Source organism: Schistocerca piceifrons, chromosome 11, assembly GCF_021461385.2.
Source record: "Schistocerca piceifrons isolate TAMUIC-IGC-003096 chromosome 11, iqSchPice1.1, whole genome shotgun sequence".
In the NCBI taxonomy this organism is placed as follows: domain Eukaryota; kingdom Metazoa; phylum Arthropoda; class Insecta; order Orthoptera; family Acrididae; genus Schistocerca; species Schistocerca piceifrons.
In genome coordinates, this window is record NC_060148.1 from 171,909,195 (window position 1) to 171,929,440 (window position 20,246).

Below are 20,246 nucleotides of genomic sequence, written 5' to 3' on the forward strand. Positions count from 1 at the left end.
GGCTACCACCAAGAGGGTACATGACGAACCCACCACAACGGACAGGCTACCGTGCTGGATTTCAGGTGCTGAAAGGGTCCACAGTTGTCGTAGGCGCTACGAAGAAGAGTGCGCACAAGGCGAGAAGGAGACAACCCAGAAGATGTTGGGCGTAGTCCCCCCCCCCACACGACAATAGGTAACATGCAAGATGGCGGAGCATGATGGACCAATAGAAAAACACCACGTAAGGTGTCCTTCCCCAAACGGCACGCACTAACAACGGAAATTTTGAAAAAAAGGAGGTCAAACCCAAGAGGGCACCATCACAGAAGGCCGAAACGTTTGAGACTCCTTTTAGTCGCCTCTTACGACAGGCAGGAATACCGTGGGCCTATTCTTACCCCCGAACCCGCAGGGGGGGAGGGGGGGGACTATTCAGGAGGACGTTGTTATCAGGAGAAACAAGACTGGCGTTCTACATATTGGAGTGTGCAATGTTGTGCACATACGTTAGGTAATTTAAAAAGGGAAATGGATAGGTTAAAGCTAGATGTAGTGGGAAGTAGTGAAGTTCCGTGGCATGAGGAACAAGGCTTTGGGTCAGGTGAATACAGGGTTATAAATACAAAATCAAATAGGGGTACTGCAGGAGTAGGTTTAATAACGAATAAAAATAGCATCATGGATAAGTTACTACAAACAGCACAGTGAACACGTTGTTGTAGCCAAGATGACACGAAGCCCACACCTTCCACAGTAGTACAAGTTTATATGCTAACTAGCTCCGCAGATGAAGAGATTGAAGGAATGTATGATGAGATAAAAAAAAAATTATTCAGATAGTGAAGGGAGACGAAAATTAAATAGGCGTGGAGGACTGGAACTCGATAGTAGGAAAACGAAGAGAAGGAAGTGTAGTAGGTGAATATGGAATGGGGAAAAGGAATGAAAGAGGAAGCTGCCTGGTAGAATTTTGCACAGAGCATAACTTAATCATAGCTAACACTTGGTTTAAGAGTCATGAAAGAAGGTTGTATACTTGGAAGAGGCCTGGAGACTCTGGAAGCTTTCCGATTGATCATGTAATAGTAAGACAGAGATTTTCGAACTAGATTTTAAATTGTAAGACATTTCCAGGGGCAGATGTGGACTCTGACCACAATCTATTGGTTATGAACTGTACATTAAAACTGAAGAAACTGCAAAAAGGTGGGAATTTAAGGAGATGTGACCTGGATAAACTTGAAGAACCAGAGGTTGTATAGAGTTTCAGGGAGAGCATAAGGGAACAATTGACAGGAATGGGGGAAAGAAATACAGTAGAAGAAGAATGGGTAGATTTGAGAGATGGAATAGTGAAGGTAGCAGAGGATCAAGTAGGTAAAGAGGCGAGGGCTGGTAGAAATCTTTGGGTAACAGAAGAGATATTGAATTTAACTGATGAAAGGAGAAAGTATAAAAATGTAGTAAATGGTGCAGGCAAGAAGGAATACAAATGTCTCAAAAATGAGATCGACAGGAAGTGCAAAATGGCTAAGCAGGGATGGCTAAAAGACAAATATAACAATGTAGATGCACATATCACTAGGGGTAAGATAGATACTGCCTACAGGAAAATTAAAGAGACCTTTGGAGAAAAGAGAACCACTTGTATGAATATCAAGAGCTTAGATGGAAACCGAGTTCTAAGCAAAGAAGGGAAAGCAGAAAGGTGGAAGGAGTATATAGAGGGTCTATACAAGGGCGATGTTCTTGAGGACGATATTATGGAAATGGAAGAGGATGTAGATGAAGATGAAATGGGAGATATGATACTATGAGAAGAATTTGATAGAGCACTGAAAGACTTAAGTCGAAACAATGCCCCAGGAGTAGACAACATTCCATTAGAACTACTGACAAAACTCTACCATCTGGTGAGCAAAATGTATGAGACAGGCGAAATACCCTCAGACTTCATGAAGAATATAATAATTCCAATCTCAAAGAAAGCAAGTGTTGATGACATGTGTGAAAATTACCAAACCGTCAGTTTAATAAGTCACAGCTGCAAAATACGAACACGAATTCCTTACAGACCAACGGAAAAACTGGTGGATGCCGACCTCGGGGAAAATATATTTGGATTCCGTTAATATGTTGGAACACGTGACGCAATACTGACACTACGACTTATCTTCAAAGACAGATTAAGGAAAGGCATTTGTAGACTTAGAGAAAGCATTTGACAATGTTGACTGGAATACTTTCTTTCAAATTCTGAAGATGGCAGGGGTCAAATACAGGGAGCAAAAGGCCATTTACAATTTGTACAGAAACCAGATTGCAGTTTTAAGAGTCGAGGGGCGTGAAAGGGAAGCAGTGGTTGGGAAGGGAGTGAGACAGCAAGCAGTAAAGGAAATTAAAGAAAAATTTGGAATAGGAATTAAAATCTATGGTGAAGAAATAAAAACTTTGAGGTTTGCCGACGAGACTGTAATTTTGTCAGAGACAGCAAAGAACCTGGAAGAGCAGTTGAACGGAACACACAGTGTCTTAAAAGGAGGCTATAAGACGAACAACAAAAGCAAAACGAGGATAATGGAATGTAGTCCAATTAAATCAGGTGATTCTGAGGGTTGAAATTAAAATTTAAAACAGTCTTGATCGCAATCTTGTTAGAATATTTTTTATTGGGGTATTTGTATGGAGTGTAGCTATGTATGGTTGTGAAATGTGGACGATAAATAGTTAGCACAAGAAAAGAATAGTAGCTTTCGAAATGTGGTGCTACAGGAGAAGGTTGAAGATTACATAGGTAGAATGCTACAGGAGAAGTTTGAAGATTAAATGGGTAGATCATGTAACTAATGAGAAGGTACTGAATAGAATTGGGGAGAAGAGGAATTTGTGGCAGAACTTGACTAAGAGAAGGATCGGTTGGTAGGACATATTCTGAAGCATCAAGGGATCACCAATTTAGTACTGGAGGGCAGCATGGAGGGTGAAAATCGTAGAGGGAGACCAAGAGATGAGTACACTAAGCAGATTCAGAAGGATGTAGGTTGCAGTAGTTACTTGGAAATGATGAAGCTTGCACAGGATAGAGCAGCATGGAGAGCAGCATCAAACCACTCTCTGGGCTGAAGACAACAACAACAACAACAACAACAAAGATATTCTCCTTGGATTAATGACATTGAGCATGCAGTGTGTCAACGCAGATTTCAGCCTTGTTCCACAGACAAGTTTGCTCTCCCCTGATGTTACAAAGTGATCATAAAATCTCTGTAGGGGATTCAGTCGGTACAGTTAAAATATTTAACAACAGAGGGAGCACAGATCTACAAGAGCTGATTTTTAACATTTAATGAAATCCACTACAGGATGAGCTAGAGTGTTGGCAAAGATGGCAGTCGCATATTCTCCAATTCTACGACACACTGTGCAGAAATTTACTGTCGATAGCTTGCCAAACTCTCCACTCATTAGAAACTACCATAGCTCGACTCCATGATGCATTCTGTGCATTGACGTAAGTGTCAATGTATGATTCAACATTACCAGATGTGGGCACTGAATTACGATCGTTTTTAAGTTTGTTTATATGCCCAGCTGTAACTAATACTTTATAAAACCCCTCCATTTCAATGTAAATAAACAGTTACCACCATGACCAAGTGGACAAAACAGTCTCACCCCAAGGGTCTTTAAATGACTGGTCCTGCAATGATGAAGGTGTAAACCAGAAGAACGAGACGAATGGATCATTACTTCCTCATATTAGAAGTGCTTTGGTTATTGGGCTTCATGCTGCGGAAAATAATCAAATGTTTACACTGTTGACGTATCCTGCGGGAGTCCACTTAGAGCATGTATATATTTTTCAAAAATACTGTTTCAGTTAAAATATCAGCTACTGCAGGAGATTTTGCACGGAATTGAAGGACTAACAGGCAGTGATATTCCACCACCTGAAAAAGTAAAACAAAACAGCACATTCTTATTTGGCAACATCTTTGTGGGAAATCAGGATATGTGCAGATATTTCTGCTTTGCTCGCCGCGTGCAAGTCAATATATTTTATTTCAGTGAGACATACTTAAGCATCCAAAAGCTGTTTGTCTGGAATGCACCAACCTTGTAACTTTCGAACAGGCAATCTGAATTAAAGCATATTTTCGAAGCACATGTAGGAACAGAGATGTTACTCATTGAATTCGTTATATGTAAGGATTGCTGGAATAACTCTCAGCATAGCTTGCTGGTTACATATAAAACTAGTAAATTGAATGAGAGTCCATAGAAACAGAACTTTAACTAGATTCTTCAAAAAGGCAATGCACCAAAATGCGCATGTGTCAGTATATTTTACACTATGTACAAATTTGCAGATGTGTTGCATATTCTTTAAGAGGACGCAAAGCACGTGCGTTTGACCAAAAAATGGAGGCAATCAACACTAAATTAATGGAACTGAAGGTCTTGTTAAGAGAGGTGCTATAAATTTGAGGTGTTGAATGTTCATATACAGAAATATGAACTGTGTGTCAACGAGAAAACTAAAGGAGTCAGTATAAAACTAATGTATGTGTGAAATATCGATGTGATAGCTAAGGCACTTCATGCCCGTCACCACCAATTGTCTCAAAGTAAACCTAAGTTGTAAACTGTCTCAAAAATGGCGTAGTTCAAAAATGGTTCAAATGGTTCTGAGCCGTATGGGACTCAACATCTGAGGTCATCAGTCCCCTAAAACATAGAACTACTTAAACCCAACCTACCTAAGGACATCAGAAACATTCATGCCCGAGGCAGGATTCGAACCTGCGACTGTAGCGGTCGCACGGTTCCAGACTGAAGCACCTAGAAACTCTCGGCCACAACGGCCAGCAATGGCTTAGTTTACACCAACATGTTGATGAGAAAGTGTAATGTTAAGAACTGGAAATTTGACTGAAGTTACTTTGGTGAAAGTAAGGTCAACTGCAACAAGACCATTATCTCTCAGTAATATTTAAGCCAGTAACTGACAGGCTGAAAGAGCTGTCATGTACTATGGGTTGAAGCAGAAACAGGAGGAAGAGGAGGAGGAGGAGGAGGAGGAGGAGGCATGCTGAGTTAAGACAGAACATATGGGGTCATCAGGGCGAAACCATATTTCTTAGGAAAGCACACAATATGTTTAACCACGAAGGCAGTAAGAATTGTTAACAAGGAATTTGGAAGATTGCCTTGGCTGTTACAGTTAATAATTTTGAAAATGGCGAGTGTTAAAAATATACCCTGAAACTATAAAAACATGTGGTGCAATATTAAGCATGATCAACGCATGTAAAACCCCGAAAGGATGAATGGATATCTCATAGAGCGACAAATACAGGACTGTAACTACAGCAGCAGTAGCAGCTCCACATAGTGTAGGTAAAAGTCGAAGTTCAGCAAGAAAGACTAAACAATCTGCCTCTGAAGTATATAAATTATGGTAACTAAATGAAATCATAGCTCGATTACGCCTGTTTACAGCTTCAGTTAGGCAAGAGAATGCAGATTACATGAACAAAATGTTATCGATCTTACCTGAGCTTAGAAAAATATGCATCGTCGAGTAATTGTGGAGAGAGTTGTTCATGAGCTTTACAGACCTGCATGCAGAATATATCTGATAATACGAGGAATGGATTATGCATGGCAGGCTCATCTCTTAGATACACAGGACTACTTACAATCAAATAATGGTTTCAACTACATTCTCACAGTCACGGGCACACACGGTCACAGGCACAGAGGTTTCTGAATAATTGTTGCACACAGGACTAAATTGACTGCCCAACAGACTTGAGGCATATGATGGAAGTGAATTTTACGATAGGCATTTCAAAGCAGAATTGGAATGATGTGGGATAAATCACTATTCAACATTCTCTCATTTGGAAACTAATATTGCCAAATGGTTGAACTGGATAAATAGAAACCGAATGTGGAAGCAATTTAATCTTCAACGTACGTGCAAATGTCTGAACATCCAGCCACAAATCATTGCAAGTATAATCACATTATTCACCACAGAATTAAGAACAAACCTATTGATGTTACAAACGAATTATGGGAACGCTTTGAACCCAATATGTTCCTCATACAGCAGGTCATAAGATGTTGAGGGAACAGAGCATTGATGAAATGGCTTAGTTTCTCATCAAAGCACTACAGCTGGGTGAACACTCGCATTTTGCTATGTAATACGAAAAGCAAAGCTCAAACCATGCAGTAGTGTGATATGAGTGCTAGGAAACGTATCAACAAAGTTGGAGGTGGTATTCTCGAGAAGCAGCGATCGGAATTTTGTATCTCTGGATACAATTTCTGCGGAGTTGGAACAAAATTGAAATAGCACCTAGCTTATGGTGATAAGGGCTTTGATGCTTTGGACAATGTACGCAAAGAGCACACAATCGCCTACACTACAAACAAAGATCACCATATTGCACACCAAATACTCATTGATAAGGCTGCGCAGGTATGTCAAGGGACTGATATTCATGTAGGACAACCTATGTCTGCATATGTGGTTGATAAGGCAATGTTTGGGTACTGGACTAACCTTCAAGCAAATACTGAATGCAGCTCACTGCATACTAAACAAGAAGAAAAACCTATGTGATGTTTAAAAAATTCGTGACAGCGGCAAAACGAGCCTAGAGGCAGAAAGAAGGAAGGAAAGGATGTGTTAAAAGGCATAGGTTGCTACCAATACCAAAGAGATCTGGTGGACCAATTCTGTTTATGATACCTCCATTTGCTGGGCTGTCAGCCACTGGTTTCATTAGCTAGGAGACCTGATATATTTCAAGCAGTACAGAACGTCCAAAAATGCGAAAAGTAATTACAAGCAGTTAAAAGGCATAATATGACCATGGAGGCCATCGCTATGGGTAAAGGCTTATATTTACAATACAGGAAATAACTTGGGTTGTACATTTAAGAAAAAGCCCACAGCAGTGGTACTGGAAAGAAGGATTAAAAACATAGATCCGCTTAAACTCATCAGAAAATTTAAAATCGCGATATTTTACAGCGTGTTTATGTAGGATACATGGCCTGAGACAGTGTGGAAACCCAAGAAACGTGGAACTGTCAATGTAGATGTTGTTCAGGGTATGTAGCGCTTTGTCATTTAAGGTCACATGAAAGATTGTGTTCTCATTTTACCAATAGGAACCAGCTGTTGTACAATGTTTGACACTACCATAACTTCAGTTCATACCTCTGAGGATATTTCTGCATGGTATTTTTCCAGAAAATTGCATAAAAACAAGCAGTATGCAAGTCTCCACATCATTTGAGGCTGCAATGTAATTACGTACACTCAAATGCTAATTGGTCTAAATTGAATGCAAACTACTTTCCTCCAATAGATGAGCAGGGAGTAGTGATGTACAGAATCAACTGGTCTGGAAACACACGAAAGCATAGCTAACGTCACTGAATTAATAATAAATTGCGTCTAGAGAATGGGGAAGTTGTGGCAATACCTCCTGGCTCTTGCGACATTGTCAATTCATATGTACACTTGAAACGTTTAGTTGAAGGATTTGAGGTACATGTAAACGTTAATATGTTTAAATCAGAGATAAAAATGAAACTCATTGCGGACTTCAGTCACAAATATTCAATAGGATGGCTACTACATTTCTCAAAGGGTCAAGTGATGGTGTATAATACTGATAAAAATTTTGAGTTAATCAACTGGTGGCCATACTGTCAGTAAGTACAATTCGTGTAGAGCATAATATTGCAACGAATTTTGTACCTTGATGACAGGTTAGTCCATACTACTTATCCATTTTTTCCTACAATGGGTCCTGCTTATAAAAGTGAAGAAAATGAAGTCCACAATAAACATGGGCTGCTACATGAAGCCAAGGTGGCGAAGGGTTCACAACCATCATTAATGTGGCAGGTACCGTGAAGTTAGGCTGCCGAAGCAAAAGTCAAAAGTGAACTCCGGGAGGTAACAGAAGAATGGCATGTCCCTTACTGGCAGGAAAGGGAATCTTCAAATATGAGGGAATAGTATGAGTGGCCACACATGAGAGAGATACAACATGCCTATCCACTGAGGAGGACATCATGCCAGTATATCTAGTAGTTCAGTATCTTCTGCACAGACACTCAACTGGGCTAGTGAAAAAGCCACCAGTGGCGAAACGTATTCCGTGGTGGTGGAGTGTGTTAAGACACCATATGATGGACAGAGGTACAGAGGAATAAACTAAACACCCACACTCTAGTTATGAATGGACATGGGATAAAGAAAACGGAGCAGGGTGGTCTCATCAACTCACCTGGAAGTACCACTTAGGAGATGTAAGACACTGAGGAACTAGGTACTACGTAGAGCTTAGTAAGAATACATGGGAGGACCAAGGAAGTTTCGTATCAGACATGAGCCCCAGGAATTTTCTAGTTTCGGCGAATGGAAGAACAAAAGGCGCAAGATGTAGGATGGTGTAAGAAACTCATTTCACCGAGAAATATTCATACAAAAGGTTTTGGAAGTGGATAGTGAAAGCCACTGCACAAGCTTCATGAGAAAAGACGAAAGGAACGACGCTGAAGACGCTGCTCAAGGAGACAAGTTGATGTAGAACTGCAACAGATTGTAAAATCCTTGAAAAAAAGGGAGGTGAGATGGCTGGTGGGAGAATCCATAATATGGTTAATGGGGATAGCAAAGACAATGATACTCAGATAAATGTGTCCGACAAAGCCAAACCATATAAACAGATGTATAAGGATGATGGTTCAAAATGTGGAGAGCACATCTCCACAAGCGAATCACATTCCTGCACACCTCAGTCCGCCAGGGACCAGGACATGCTACAGTAAACTTGAAGTGCATGGAATTGAACAGTCTGCAACGGAAGGATAACGTTTGGAAGATGCTTTACTTGGTCATCACAGCTATGTGAAGGTCGTGAGGGAGGAGTAAAGAAACCTTAGAAGCCTTAGAAACCTGCCAACTGGGTTTGCACTCAGGTGGGGTAGAAGTCGGAAAATGGATAGCACACAGAAAGTGATCACTTGAGTATGTGTCAGAGGGAGTGGGCCATTCAAGATGACGGGTGAGCTGGACAGTGCAGAATGAGAGGACCAAATGGTAATAAATGTGGATGGAATCTGAAAGAAACATGGGTGCTCCAGTGCTAAGAGGGATGATTCAGAAGGTCAGCTAAGAGGTAACCTCTTGGACGGTGTTCCGGGAGCCTCAAAGCAGATGGTGGGAACTGAAGTCACGAAGTAGCAAAAATGAGTGAAGGAGCTGACCAATGAGCTGGAGTAAGTCTGACTTCGTAACAGCAAATAACAGAGGGATGTAGATGTTACAAAGAGAAAAGGTGAAATGAAGGAGGAAAAAGCAGACTGCAACAGCTACCCAACGAGTGTTCAGTGAGATGGATGACCAGCATGGCTCCATGAGGTGGAATGCAGTCCTTGGGGGAAAGGTCACAGAGTCCCAGAACGAAATATGAGAGGTCAAAGGGGTTGTGAGGACAATTTTTTTCTTGGAAGCAGAAAACAAGCGAACACTGCAATTCCAAGAGCAGCTGTAATTCCTCCTTGTTGGGTCTAGTACCACAAATGTGCCATTGGAGAAGAGTCATAATGGGGATTGGGGAGGAGGGAACAAATGACAGTCACCTTGCGGTTGCCGAGTACCAGCCTTCAAAAATTCACTGCTACAGGGGCAGAGGCTGGAGAATCCTGTTCATGAGATCTACAAACATTTTGTCATTCTCCTTGGGTCAGCCTGTGAATTCCATGGCAGAAAATCGGTAGGCAGTGGGCACCAGCAAAATGGAGGTCAGCTGGGTGAGGGTATGTGTCCCAAGAGCACTGAAGGGGATCTCTAAGTCAGGGAAGGAGAAAACCGTTCATTTTTGTTTGATTTCTTAGAACTTTCAAGTTGGCAGATGAAGACTACGTTTTTAGCTGTAGAAAGTATTTGTGGGAGTACTGCTTTTGTCCTATCAGCCTGATAGTTGTGTAGCAGGTGATTTCGTCATCAGGGGCAAGGATTTGATGGCTTGTTGTGCAGCTGCAGGAGGAGGAGAAGGAGATGCTACTGTGACCTGAGTGATTGCACTACTGCAATACTGAACTTGAAGTTGCAAGTCTGGGTGGGCATATTCTCCATTATTCATGGCATAGCAAAAATGATACTGTAAATGCCAGATGGTAAAATGCAAGGATCTTGACTAGCAAACAACTATGAGTGACAAGGTGGAGTTTGATGTCCTTCACTCAGATCTCCTGGATGGCTCACTCATTAAGACACATGGGACATTCATGGGATTACAACTGATACAGCAGAGAGGAGGCAAACAGCTGCCCTCATGAGCATCTCTGCCAAGAGCAACACATTTGGCCATGTTTTGACAGGATATGTGTTTTATTATAATGTTGAACTCATTTTGTTTGTAATGTATGGTTGGACCATGATGACTTCATAGTCTGCCTTAATCTTTGAGGCAAACACTACTTGAGCAAATGGTAGAAAAAGAGTGCATGTGGGCTTTAAGTTTGCATCAATCTTTTTCATTACTCAATGGGCCACAGTGATGCCATGATTAGAGGGAAGTGTGGATTTCTCTCTCAGTGAGGCCATCTAACATCAGAAGGTAAAGAACACCATGTGAAGAATTTAGTGAACAATGGTCCTCAACACAAACAGGATAACTCTGGAGGAGTGATGCTGTAAGCAGTTGTAGGGCCTGAAAATCACAATACGTCTTCAGAAGCAAAGTTGTATTATATAAATGACAAAATAATGTCACAGGGCCTGCAACTGCAACAACACCTTTCAGAATAATGCAAGCATTAACCGTAGAAAAGACTGACCACCTCCGGTACGTGATACCATGAGGAATTGATGTACAGCTCGTATGGCCTTGAAATCATTACCCTCATTTAATAGACACACTCTAAGACATTGATTGAGCCACTGCAAAAAATCCCCATGATTGCCAACATCTCCAATGGCATGCTCCTTCCAATTGGGTGTCCCTTCAGAGGGGGATTCACACACCGTAAATGACTGTTCGCACCTCCCGAACTCCTGACAGAGGGACCAACTGGCATTTGGGAAAGTAACAGTCACCACTCTCTGGGCCTGGCCTGTATCAGAGGGTATGTGTGAACCCTACTGTTGACCCAGAGCTAGGAATTATACATTACCTTGTCACCTGTAATGTGTCTAATGAATGAGCCAGCCTTCAGGATCACACCAGGATGATGGAGGAACAAAGAGAATGAGGATTTACCAGTTAAGTCTTCGCTACCTTACTGAAACTGGCACCAGCTACTCACAATTCTTCTTGATAATGGCCTGTAAACTGTCACCACTACAAGCTTGTGTGTTTCCTGAGCACCACTGTGGCACAGCATTGAAAGAGTTCTCCAACACTATATTCATTCATCTGAAAGGCTGGGAATCAGCTCCAATTTTTTGATTTATAGCCACTCACCCTTCCTTGTTCTACTGCAGTATGACATTAGCTTGTGGCTATCAAGATGAATTTGTTGAATGTCAGTGATTTTCAAGTGATGTTCTGGATTAAGCACAATACAGCTGCTGATATACCACCTGAACCTTTGTCTTCCTGTACAGATATTAGACATGAGCTCTATTTATCTAGGAACAGTCACATAATGGTTGTTGCACAGAACAGCATTACTGACAATACTGCCTTGTAATGTTGGTGCTTATTGGTAATTCTGAATAATTAAAGTAGTGCATTTTATTTCTGAAGTACTCTCACAATAAATAATAATTAATATTTCTCAAAAAGTTCTGCAGTGAATTATGAAAACTTACCTTGCACTATCAGATGCATATCTTGTTGAGGCTTCCACCTGAAACATTTCAAGAAATGGCCAGTGATTTACAACTGATGGGACAGTAACTAAATAGATTTATATTAACACCCACCAACATGTGATTGGTCCACCAAATGCTGTAAGTGAAGCTTGAAAATATCATTAAAGAGGACATGATAAACTGTTGCAGTTAATGAAACAGAATATTAGTCAGAATTCACTTTCCATTTTCTCAATTTATCTTCAGTACTGTAAATAACTACACAAGCTAGTAATTTGGTTGTAGCCATACTTCCTACTAGATACTTCACATTTTTAACCTGTCATGCACTTCCACCTTGTGTAAAATTTTCGTTCACCTTTTTTTATTTTGAAAACTGCCATTCACTGACAGAAGAATCGATTATCATAAATGAAACATTTGGGCCTTTGTGCTCTGGGCAGCCCAGATGAACTTGCAGAGGTGAGGAGCGACTTCTAAACCCATCCTTAAGTTCACATCCAGAACTACATACAGACCTGAACCATTAAATACACAAACATTAATAAATATTGGGAAACTCAAAATACTTTCAGACACTATAAATGTATAACAAAATTGGTATTACAAAACAGCACATTCACAGATGAAGAAAATACCACATTCAGAGAACTGTAGATTTTTACAGAGAACACAGGGAAGAAATTCGCGAAACTATCCCAGAACTAGGCTCTGCATTCATAAACGTCAAATCTATGTTGCAATCAGTACCAAATTTTTCCATTACCTCCAGAAAGACTCACCCCCTGAAATAATCCAATATTTAGATGAGAGGTACACAATAATTGATGCACATTCATCAATAAATCAAGTTAACAAGAACAATGCAGAAAGCAAAACAGTCCTGAGAACTATGTTGAGAAGCATCTGTTGAAGTTCCAGAGGAAAACATAAGAATTTTATTAAATTTTTATCCTCAGATTGGTACAGAATGGAGATGAGAACACTTTCTGCCTAAACTGCTATTAATTAAATGTATTCACAACTGGAATTTTGACTTATGCCATTCTCAGGTGACAGCTTACTATGAACTATGTCGAAGTTATTACATGTCATGCCTAGTCATTGGGGAGTGTATATAAAGATGTGCAGTATGATATGACCGACAGAAATTAGTACATTAAGTACTAACATTGTCTGGACATACAGATTATGAAGACTCCAGTCTTGTAATGACTATGGAATTTGCAAACACAGTTAACTCAAGGAAAGTACTACCTCAAAAGGAATTATAAAGGTTTCAGACATCACACTGACTTACCACTTGAGAATTGTACAGCTGCCAAATTAATTTTGAATAAATATGTACCATAACAGTCCAGGGAGGAAATGTTTTCATTTATAAATGTCTGCCTGACTGTGGATGTAAGAAAAAAGGACAAATGGTAAGAAAAAGACAGTTAGCTAAATTGTTGGCAGATAACCATCCGTGCCACCCCACATATATATCACTAAATCACTAAAAATATATGCAATCAACACTAATATGATTTGAGAACATCACATAGCTTATGTGCCAATAACAAAGCACAATTCCAAGAACTTAATAAATTTCATAGTCAGATATAGATACCTGTTGAAATTGACCATTACCACTGATTAATAATAGTGGTTCCTGGCCTAGATTAACTGATAATCATGTTCACAGAAGATTAAAAGAAATTCCATGAAAGGTTCAAGGAGAAAACAACAGCAGAAATTCTAAAATACAAGCTATATCAGGGATGGCTTAGGACAGGAAGGTCCTGTGATGGGCAGATTGATGAAGGACTAAAGTGGCAAAATACTATTGGAATACATTTGTAAAATTTTAGAAGGCTTATGACTATAAAGCACGACTGCTTTTATTCAAAATTCTTAAAAAATCTGACATGCAGACTACAACATGAGTCCTTTTAAAAGAACTTCAGCCTCATTTGATATAAGAACAGACTTTAGCCAAGGCAATGGACTAACTCCATTCTTCTTTCAGACCATATAGGAAAATGAACATTGAACAGATGGAGCACTTGTCAGAACATAATACCAGAGGTTGAATACTACTTGGTTAGAAAATTGATGTCAAAATTGTCTGTTATACTTTTGTAGATAATTTAGCAATACTGATGGTGTAGAGAAGGTACAAAACAGAGAGAAAGAAAAACAGTACGAAAAGCATGACTACTCATCTCCTCTGATAAGAAGCAGTAATGGGGAACAGCAATACTGCAAAATCCCACTCAAATACTGAGTATGAGAGTATCAGGGGAAGACAAATTTAAGGATCTATGATAACTCATATAGCCAAATGGTGTAGAAAATGGAGCCACAAGAGGAAGACTATGGAAGATGGACTTTCCATTACAGTAAACAGATGTTCATAGTAAAAATTCATTCTCCAAAACTGCAGAACCTCTGACTCACAAGGCAGTCATTTGGCCAGAATACACATCTGCATCATAAACACTGATTTCAGATTTAACAAATGATAATGAAAATTACGAAAAAAGAAAAGATATTAGGAAACAGAACACCAGTACAAACATTTAAATTCAGAAACAATAGACAAGTATACATAAATATGTAGGAAAATAACTGAGGCCAAAATTTGGCAAAGAAGGGTAATGAGTCTTAGCATACTGAAAAGAAAAACTGTGCAGCAGCACTGAATCTTTTTTTATTAAAAAACTCATTGGCTTACAGAAGTGCACAAAGACCTACAAGACACTTGTATAAATAAGCAAGAAATTGAAAACCAAACCAAATACAGAAACCGAATTGAGTTGATAAATTCTCCACAACAAAATAATTCCAAAAAGACAAGATAGAAACTATACATCAGGTGAGTGGAGAGAAATACGTGTACAGATGAAGGAGTAGCATAAAGAAATGTAAAACCTTAGCTGGCCTGTAACTGAGCAGAACAAAAAAATTTGTTTCTCATTTGTAATACCTTCGCAGTACAGCATAGTGGTGGTGCTGTATGTACTGCAAATGAACTACAGCAAGGAGGTCAAAAAGTCTCTGCAAATATGCAGATAACAGTATTTGGAGTGTTTTGTTAGGTTACAGCAGTGCTCAGAAGTATTTTTCAGTTGTGTTGTTATGCTGTCAGTACTGCTTGCATGCAGTCACAGAAGAGCAATGCATGTAAGTGTCACTTCATCAAGCGCTTCATGCTGCTGTGGTTACGTATCTAGTAAATGAGGAAAATCATACAACAATGTAAGTATATATTCTTTTAGCTCAAAAGTATGTAACTTGCCTTGATGGCATGGTATTCATTAACCACTATAACTCAGGTATTCACTCAGTGATTGTTTACTTGTAGAGAACTAGAAGTATAACAAAATGGAACACTTGCTTGATGTGAAACAAACTGTTTGGCATGTCTTCAAGACTGGGAGGTAACAGTCTAGCACTGCTACAGAGTATGGCATATTGCAACAACTAACAAGTGTGCAAAGTCAATGGCACGAACAGCAAGTAACAGTAACCAATAAGCTAAGGTCCGAGCATCCTTGATGAAGAGCGAGGATGAAAGACATTGATTTATTTATTTATTTTATTTCATTGGTCCCTCTGTGGGAATTTGGGAGATATGACCTAAGGTGAGAACAATCACTTAAGGTGAGTGAGCCTCTTTGAGGGACTTCCAGTCAAAAGAGCGTGCTGTCAGAGACACTGGCAATCATGGTAGATTTTTTCGCAGAGTAACCCACCACCTTGAAATTTAAGGTGGGTCCGATGCTTATGAATCTAACAGCAAAGACTTCTCATTGTTACAATCTTATTGGTATACAGTTGCTATGCTTTTTTAAAAAATAATATGAAGAAAATAATATATAAAGTTTTCTCTTAGGTTACAGCAAATGCAATGCTTAACAATTGTTAAAATGGTTCAAATGGCTCTGAGCACTATGGAACTTAACATCTGAGGTCATCAGTCCCCTAGAACTAATTAAACCTAAACAACCTAAGGATACTCAACAAATTCATGTCCAAGGCAGGATTTGAACCTGTGACTGTAGGAGTCGTGAGGTTCCAGACTGAAGCATCTAGATCTACTCTTAAAGTGGTTCCATATAATTTGTTACTACCTAGTTGATGAGAATATAATTTATATAATGCACATGTCAAAGAAAAATAAATGAAAAGAATATGTAATAGAATGAGTGCAGCGAAAGAAAATGCTGTATTTGGAAGTGTAATATAGTCAAAGTAGCACGTTGGCTGATAATGGCTTATTTCAACGTATTTGAGATGAGAAGGTCTTGGTACAACCTCGAGCTATTCTCATCTGAAATGGTTTGTGCTAAGGACAGAATGATTTGTAGGCAATCAGCTGTAGCTCCAAGAGAAACACCTCAACAAATCAGGGATGATCTGAAGCAACATAATGGACTGAGCCCACGCACGTCTACCATAAAAAGTCACTTAGTAACAGGCGATTTACATGATAAATGAAATAAACCAGCTCATAAATTCAAAAACTAGGGACAGGATAGACTTTCCACGGAAACCTTGAACTTGGAATGCCAAAGACAGATTTAAGGTTTTATGGAGTGACAAAAATAAATTTAACATTTTTTTTTCTGATGGTGTGGAGTATACAGGGTGAGTCACTAACTATCGCCACCAAGAGTAACTCTGAAAGTATGATAGGAGTTGAGAGATTTGTGGGACAAAAGTTGCATGGTACAACAGGGGCCACAGTATGAAATTGGTTGATTCAGAGATATAAAGGTCAACTTTACTTTTTAAATGGGATGCTACAGTTTGATACTTATTTTCTGATGGCAGCTATGGAGATGAATCCGATGATGTTTAACACTAATGTCTTTGAAGGTCAATGAAGGCCAAAAAGGTGGCTTGAACATCCATTTACAGAAGGTGTTCGAAGTGATGACCATTGGTATCAGTGCAGTGCTGCGATCTTCTTACCATGGATGGAGTGGTATTTCTTATCACATCAGCACTTATGGAAACACATGCTCTGACAATTGTCTCTTATATCTCATGCAAATAGATATGCAGACTTGTAATAAATAGATTACAATTTCATATCCTTCAATTACGCAATGGCAGTTTTTTGTATTACACATTTATGTTTATGTAATTGTAACAAATGCTTTCTATAAAACATTTTTGAGTGCTACTGTAATAGGACTGTATTAAGACCCATGGTGAGATGAAATAAGGAGATAGTAAAGAACAGTGGCAGAGTACAAATACTGTTTTGTTCTGCAGATCACTATATGCAATCTGATGACCATCTGGACAGCAGCAAAAATCCTTAAGTACATTGATGTGAGCTCATCAGATCAAATCAAAATGTGTTCGAAGAAAACAACTACCATATTTTACAGACTGTAAGGTGCACCTTAATTTTCAAGCAATTTTTAAGGAAAGTACATTTTTACCATTTTTTTATTAGATTGCAAAGTCAGCCTAAAAATTTCTTAGTTTATAAAACCAAAATGACCTTGTAAGATCACTGACATTCATTATCTCAACTTTCCTCAGCATCATTGTCCTCTATATATAAGATGGTCTTCATTACCATTATGAGCATTATTTATGTCGACCTACTAAAAGATTTAACAATGATATTTTCTCTCACCCTACATTGCAACTGCTTGTTTGTTTGTAGATCATTTTAGAACTCCCTTTGTTTGAATTCATGTTGGGCTTAATCCATCATCCATTTGTTCCAATCCTCTTCCATTTACAATTTAAATACACTGAAATGCCATGGAAACTGGTATACGCATGTGTATTCAAAGATAGAGGTATGTCAACAAGCAGGATATGACACTGCAGTCTGCAATGCCTATATAAAACAAGAAGTGTCTAGCACAGCTGTTTTATCAGTTACTGCTTCAACAATGGCAGGTAATTAAGATTTAATTGAGTCTGAATGTGACATTATAGCCAGTGCATGAGCGATGGGACAGCATTTCTGAGATAACAATGAACTGGGGATACTCCAGTATGGCGATTTCATGAGTGTACAGTGAATATCAGGAATCCATTAAAATATAAAATTTTTGACATTGCTGTGGCCAGAGAAAGATACTGCAAGAACGGGACCACCAAGAAATGAAGAGAATCATTCAACATGATGGATGTGCAATCCTTGCAAAAATTGCTGCAGGTTTGAATACTGGGCCATCAAAAAGTATCAGCATGCAAACCATTCAACAAAACATTACTGATATGGGCTTTTGGAGCCGAAGGCCCACTCGTGCACCCTTGATTACTGCACGACACAAAGCATTACACCTCAATTTGGCCTGTCAACACCAGCATTGGACTGTTGAGACTGGAAACATGTTGCCTGGTCAGATGAGTCATTTCAAATTGTATTGAGCAGATGGATGTGGAAAGGTATGGAGATAGCCTCATGAATCTATGGATCCTTCTTGTCAGTAGGGAACTGTTCAAGGTGGTGGAGGCTCTGTAATGGTGTAGGGCATGTGCTGGATTGATATGGGACACCTGATACATTTGGATATGACTGACAGATCACACGTACATAAGTATCCTATCTGATCACCTGCAGCCATTCATGTGCATTGTGCAATCTGACAGACTTGGGCAATACCAGTAGAATTGCTACAGAGTGGCTCCACGAACACTCTTCTGAGAAACACTTCTGCTGGCCACCAAATTCCCCTGGCATTAACATTACTGAGCAAAACTGGGATGTCTCATGACATGCTCTTCAGAAAAGATCCCCAGTCCCTCATACCTTTTCTGATTTATGGTCAGCCCTGCAAGATTCTTGGTGTCAATTCTTCCCCTGCAGTACTTCAAACATTAGCTGAGTACATGCCATGTTGTGTTGCAGGACTTCTGCATGCTCACTGGGGCTCTACATTACACAGGTGTACCAGCTTATTTGGCTTTTCAGTGTAGTGTATTTGTCAAGACTTCAAGAAGTTGCAATTGTGATGTAAGTCCTCCTGCAATAACAGCAAGCTCTGTATTTAATTGTCTCCATTTCTCTTTCACAGAATTTTACAAATGACTACTGAAGTGATCTAGCACAAGAAGAGAACTCATCTTCAACGAAGTGACTTTCCTTTGCTTCTGTTAATCCACAATTTCATACCAGCCTCATCCATCCAATCCTTGTCACAAACATGAACTACACCTACCAGTATTCCACAAGGTTTTGAAGTTTTTTAGCACTTGAAAATGATCACTGGATTAAGTTTAGTGCCATCAACACAACACGAAAGAAGAACAGTGTAGTGCATTTTTTCATGTTCACCTGTTTTAATAGTTACCGTTTTAGCACTTTTCATGGCAACAATTTTGTTTCTTGGCACATCAAGTCTTTATGCACTATTTAACTTAGTTCCACACTGGTTTTCTTTCTATGTTGTATAATAATGTGATGGAAAGGTAATACTCTCTTCATACTCTTGTGGAATTTTATGAGATGTTTTGGTCTTGGTTCACATGCTATGTCCATGATACTTTATAAACCTGTAGCACCAAACATTTTCACCCTTAGTATCTGTTAAGTTCCACTGTAGCACTAGCTTACAAGCATGTATTTGAGACATTTTTGTAGTAATTCGAATACCATTTGGATGGTGTGCTTGAATCCATTTCAGTACAGCATCTTCTAGTTTTCGCCATTTTGTATTCAGTCCCGTATTTGCACATTTGGCCTTCCTCATGTTTTTTTGTTCTTCTTTACTAGCCTGCCAATAGCAATTTTTTTTCTGTTGCTGGAGGACTGTAATGCTGCTCAGCTGCTGTGTTTCCACATTGTTCTGCATATGCTTTTACTTTCTATTTATAGCCTGCATCATATTAGTACCTTTTATTTTTTCCACTGTGAAGCTAGCTACTAAAGAAAATGTTCTTCTGTTACCAATAACACAAATCACTTTCAATTCAAGTTTGCTGGCACTGTAGCCTGCAATGACACATCACAGACTAGACAGTGCTCTTGGTTTGTGATTGTGGGGCATGAGGGAGACACTGTTAGCAAGCGTGTGAATCCCATTAACTCCTGTTCGTTGCATTGGTGCAATTGAATCCAATGTTGCTGGATAGAAATAGATTTCCTGCAGCATTGAATATGTGGCAAATTTTAAGGCAACCAGGAATTTTGACGCCAACGCTGGACTTGTTATATTAAATTCGAGTATAACACACCTCAACTTTGAAGGCACTTTTTTTGATCAAACAAATGAGTTTTATAATCTGTAATATATGGTATCAAGTCTCTGTAAGTACCACTGGAAATTAATTTGAACAAATAATTAAGGTAACTTAAAATTTATTATGCATTCAAACTTTCAAATACTACAAGTGGGATATTAATGTGAGTATCATCAAATGTACAGGACTGATTGACACTGAA

At 39.3% G+C, this 20,246-nt stretch overlaps 1 protein-coding gene across 1 annotated transcript in view; it reads right to left on the reverse strand.

Annotated features, from left to right (window-relative positions):
* Positions 1–20,246, reverse strand: part of LOC124719874 — a 106,045-nt gene that overhangs the window by 32,592 nt on the left and 53,207 nt on the right. Inside the window, exon 7 of the mRNA XM_047245056.1 lies at positions 11,840–11,877. Coding sequence (XP_047101012.1) covers positions 11,840–11,877 — 38 coding nt within the window. The remainder of the gene's footprint in view (positions 1–11,839; positions 11,878–20,246) is intronic.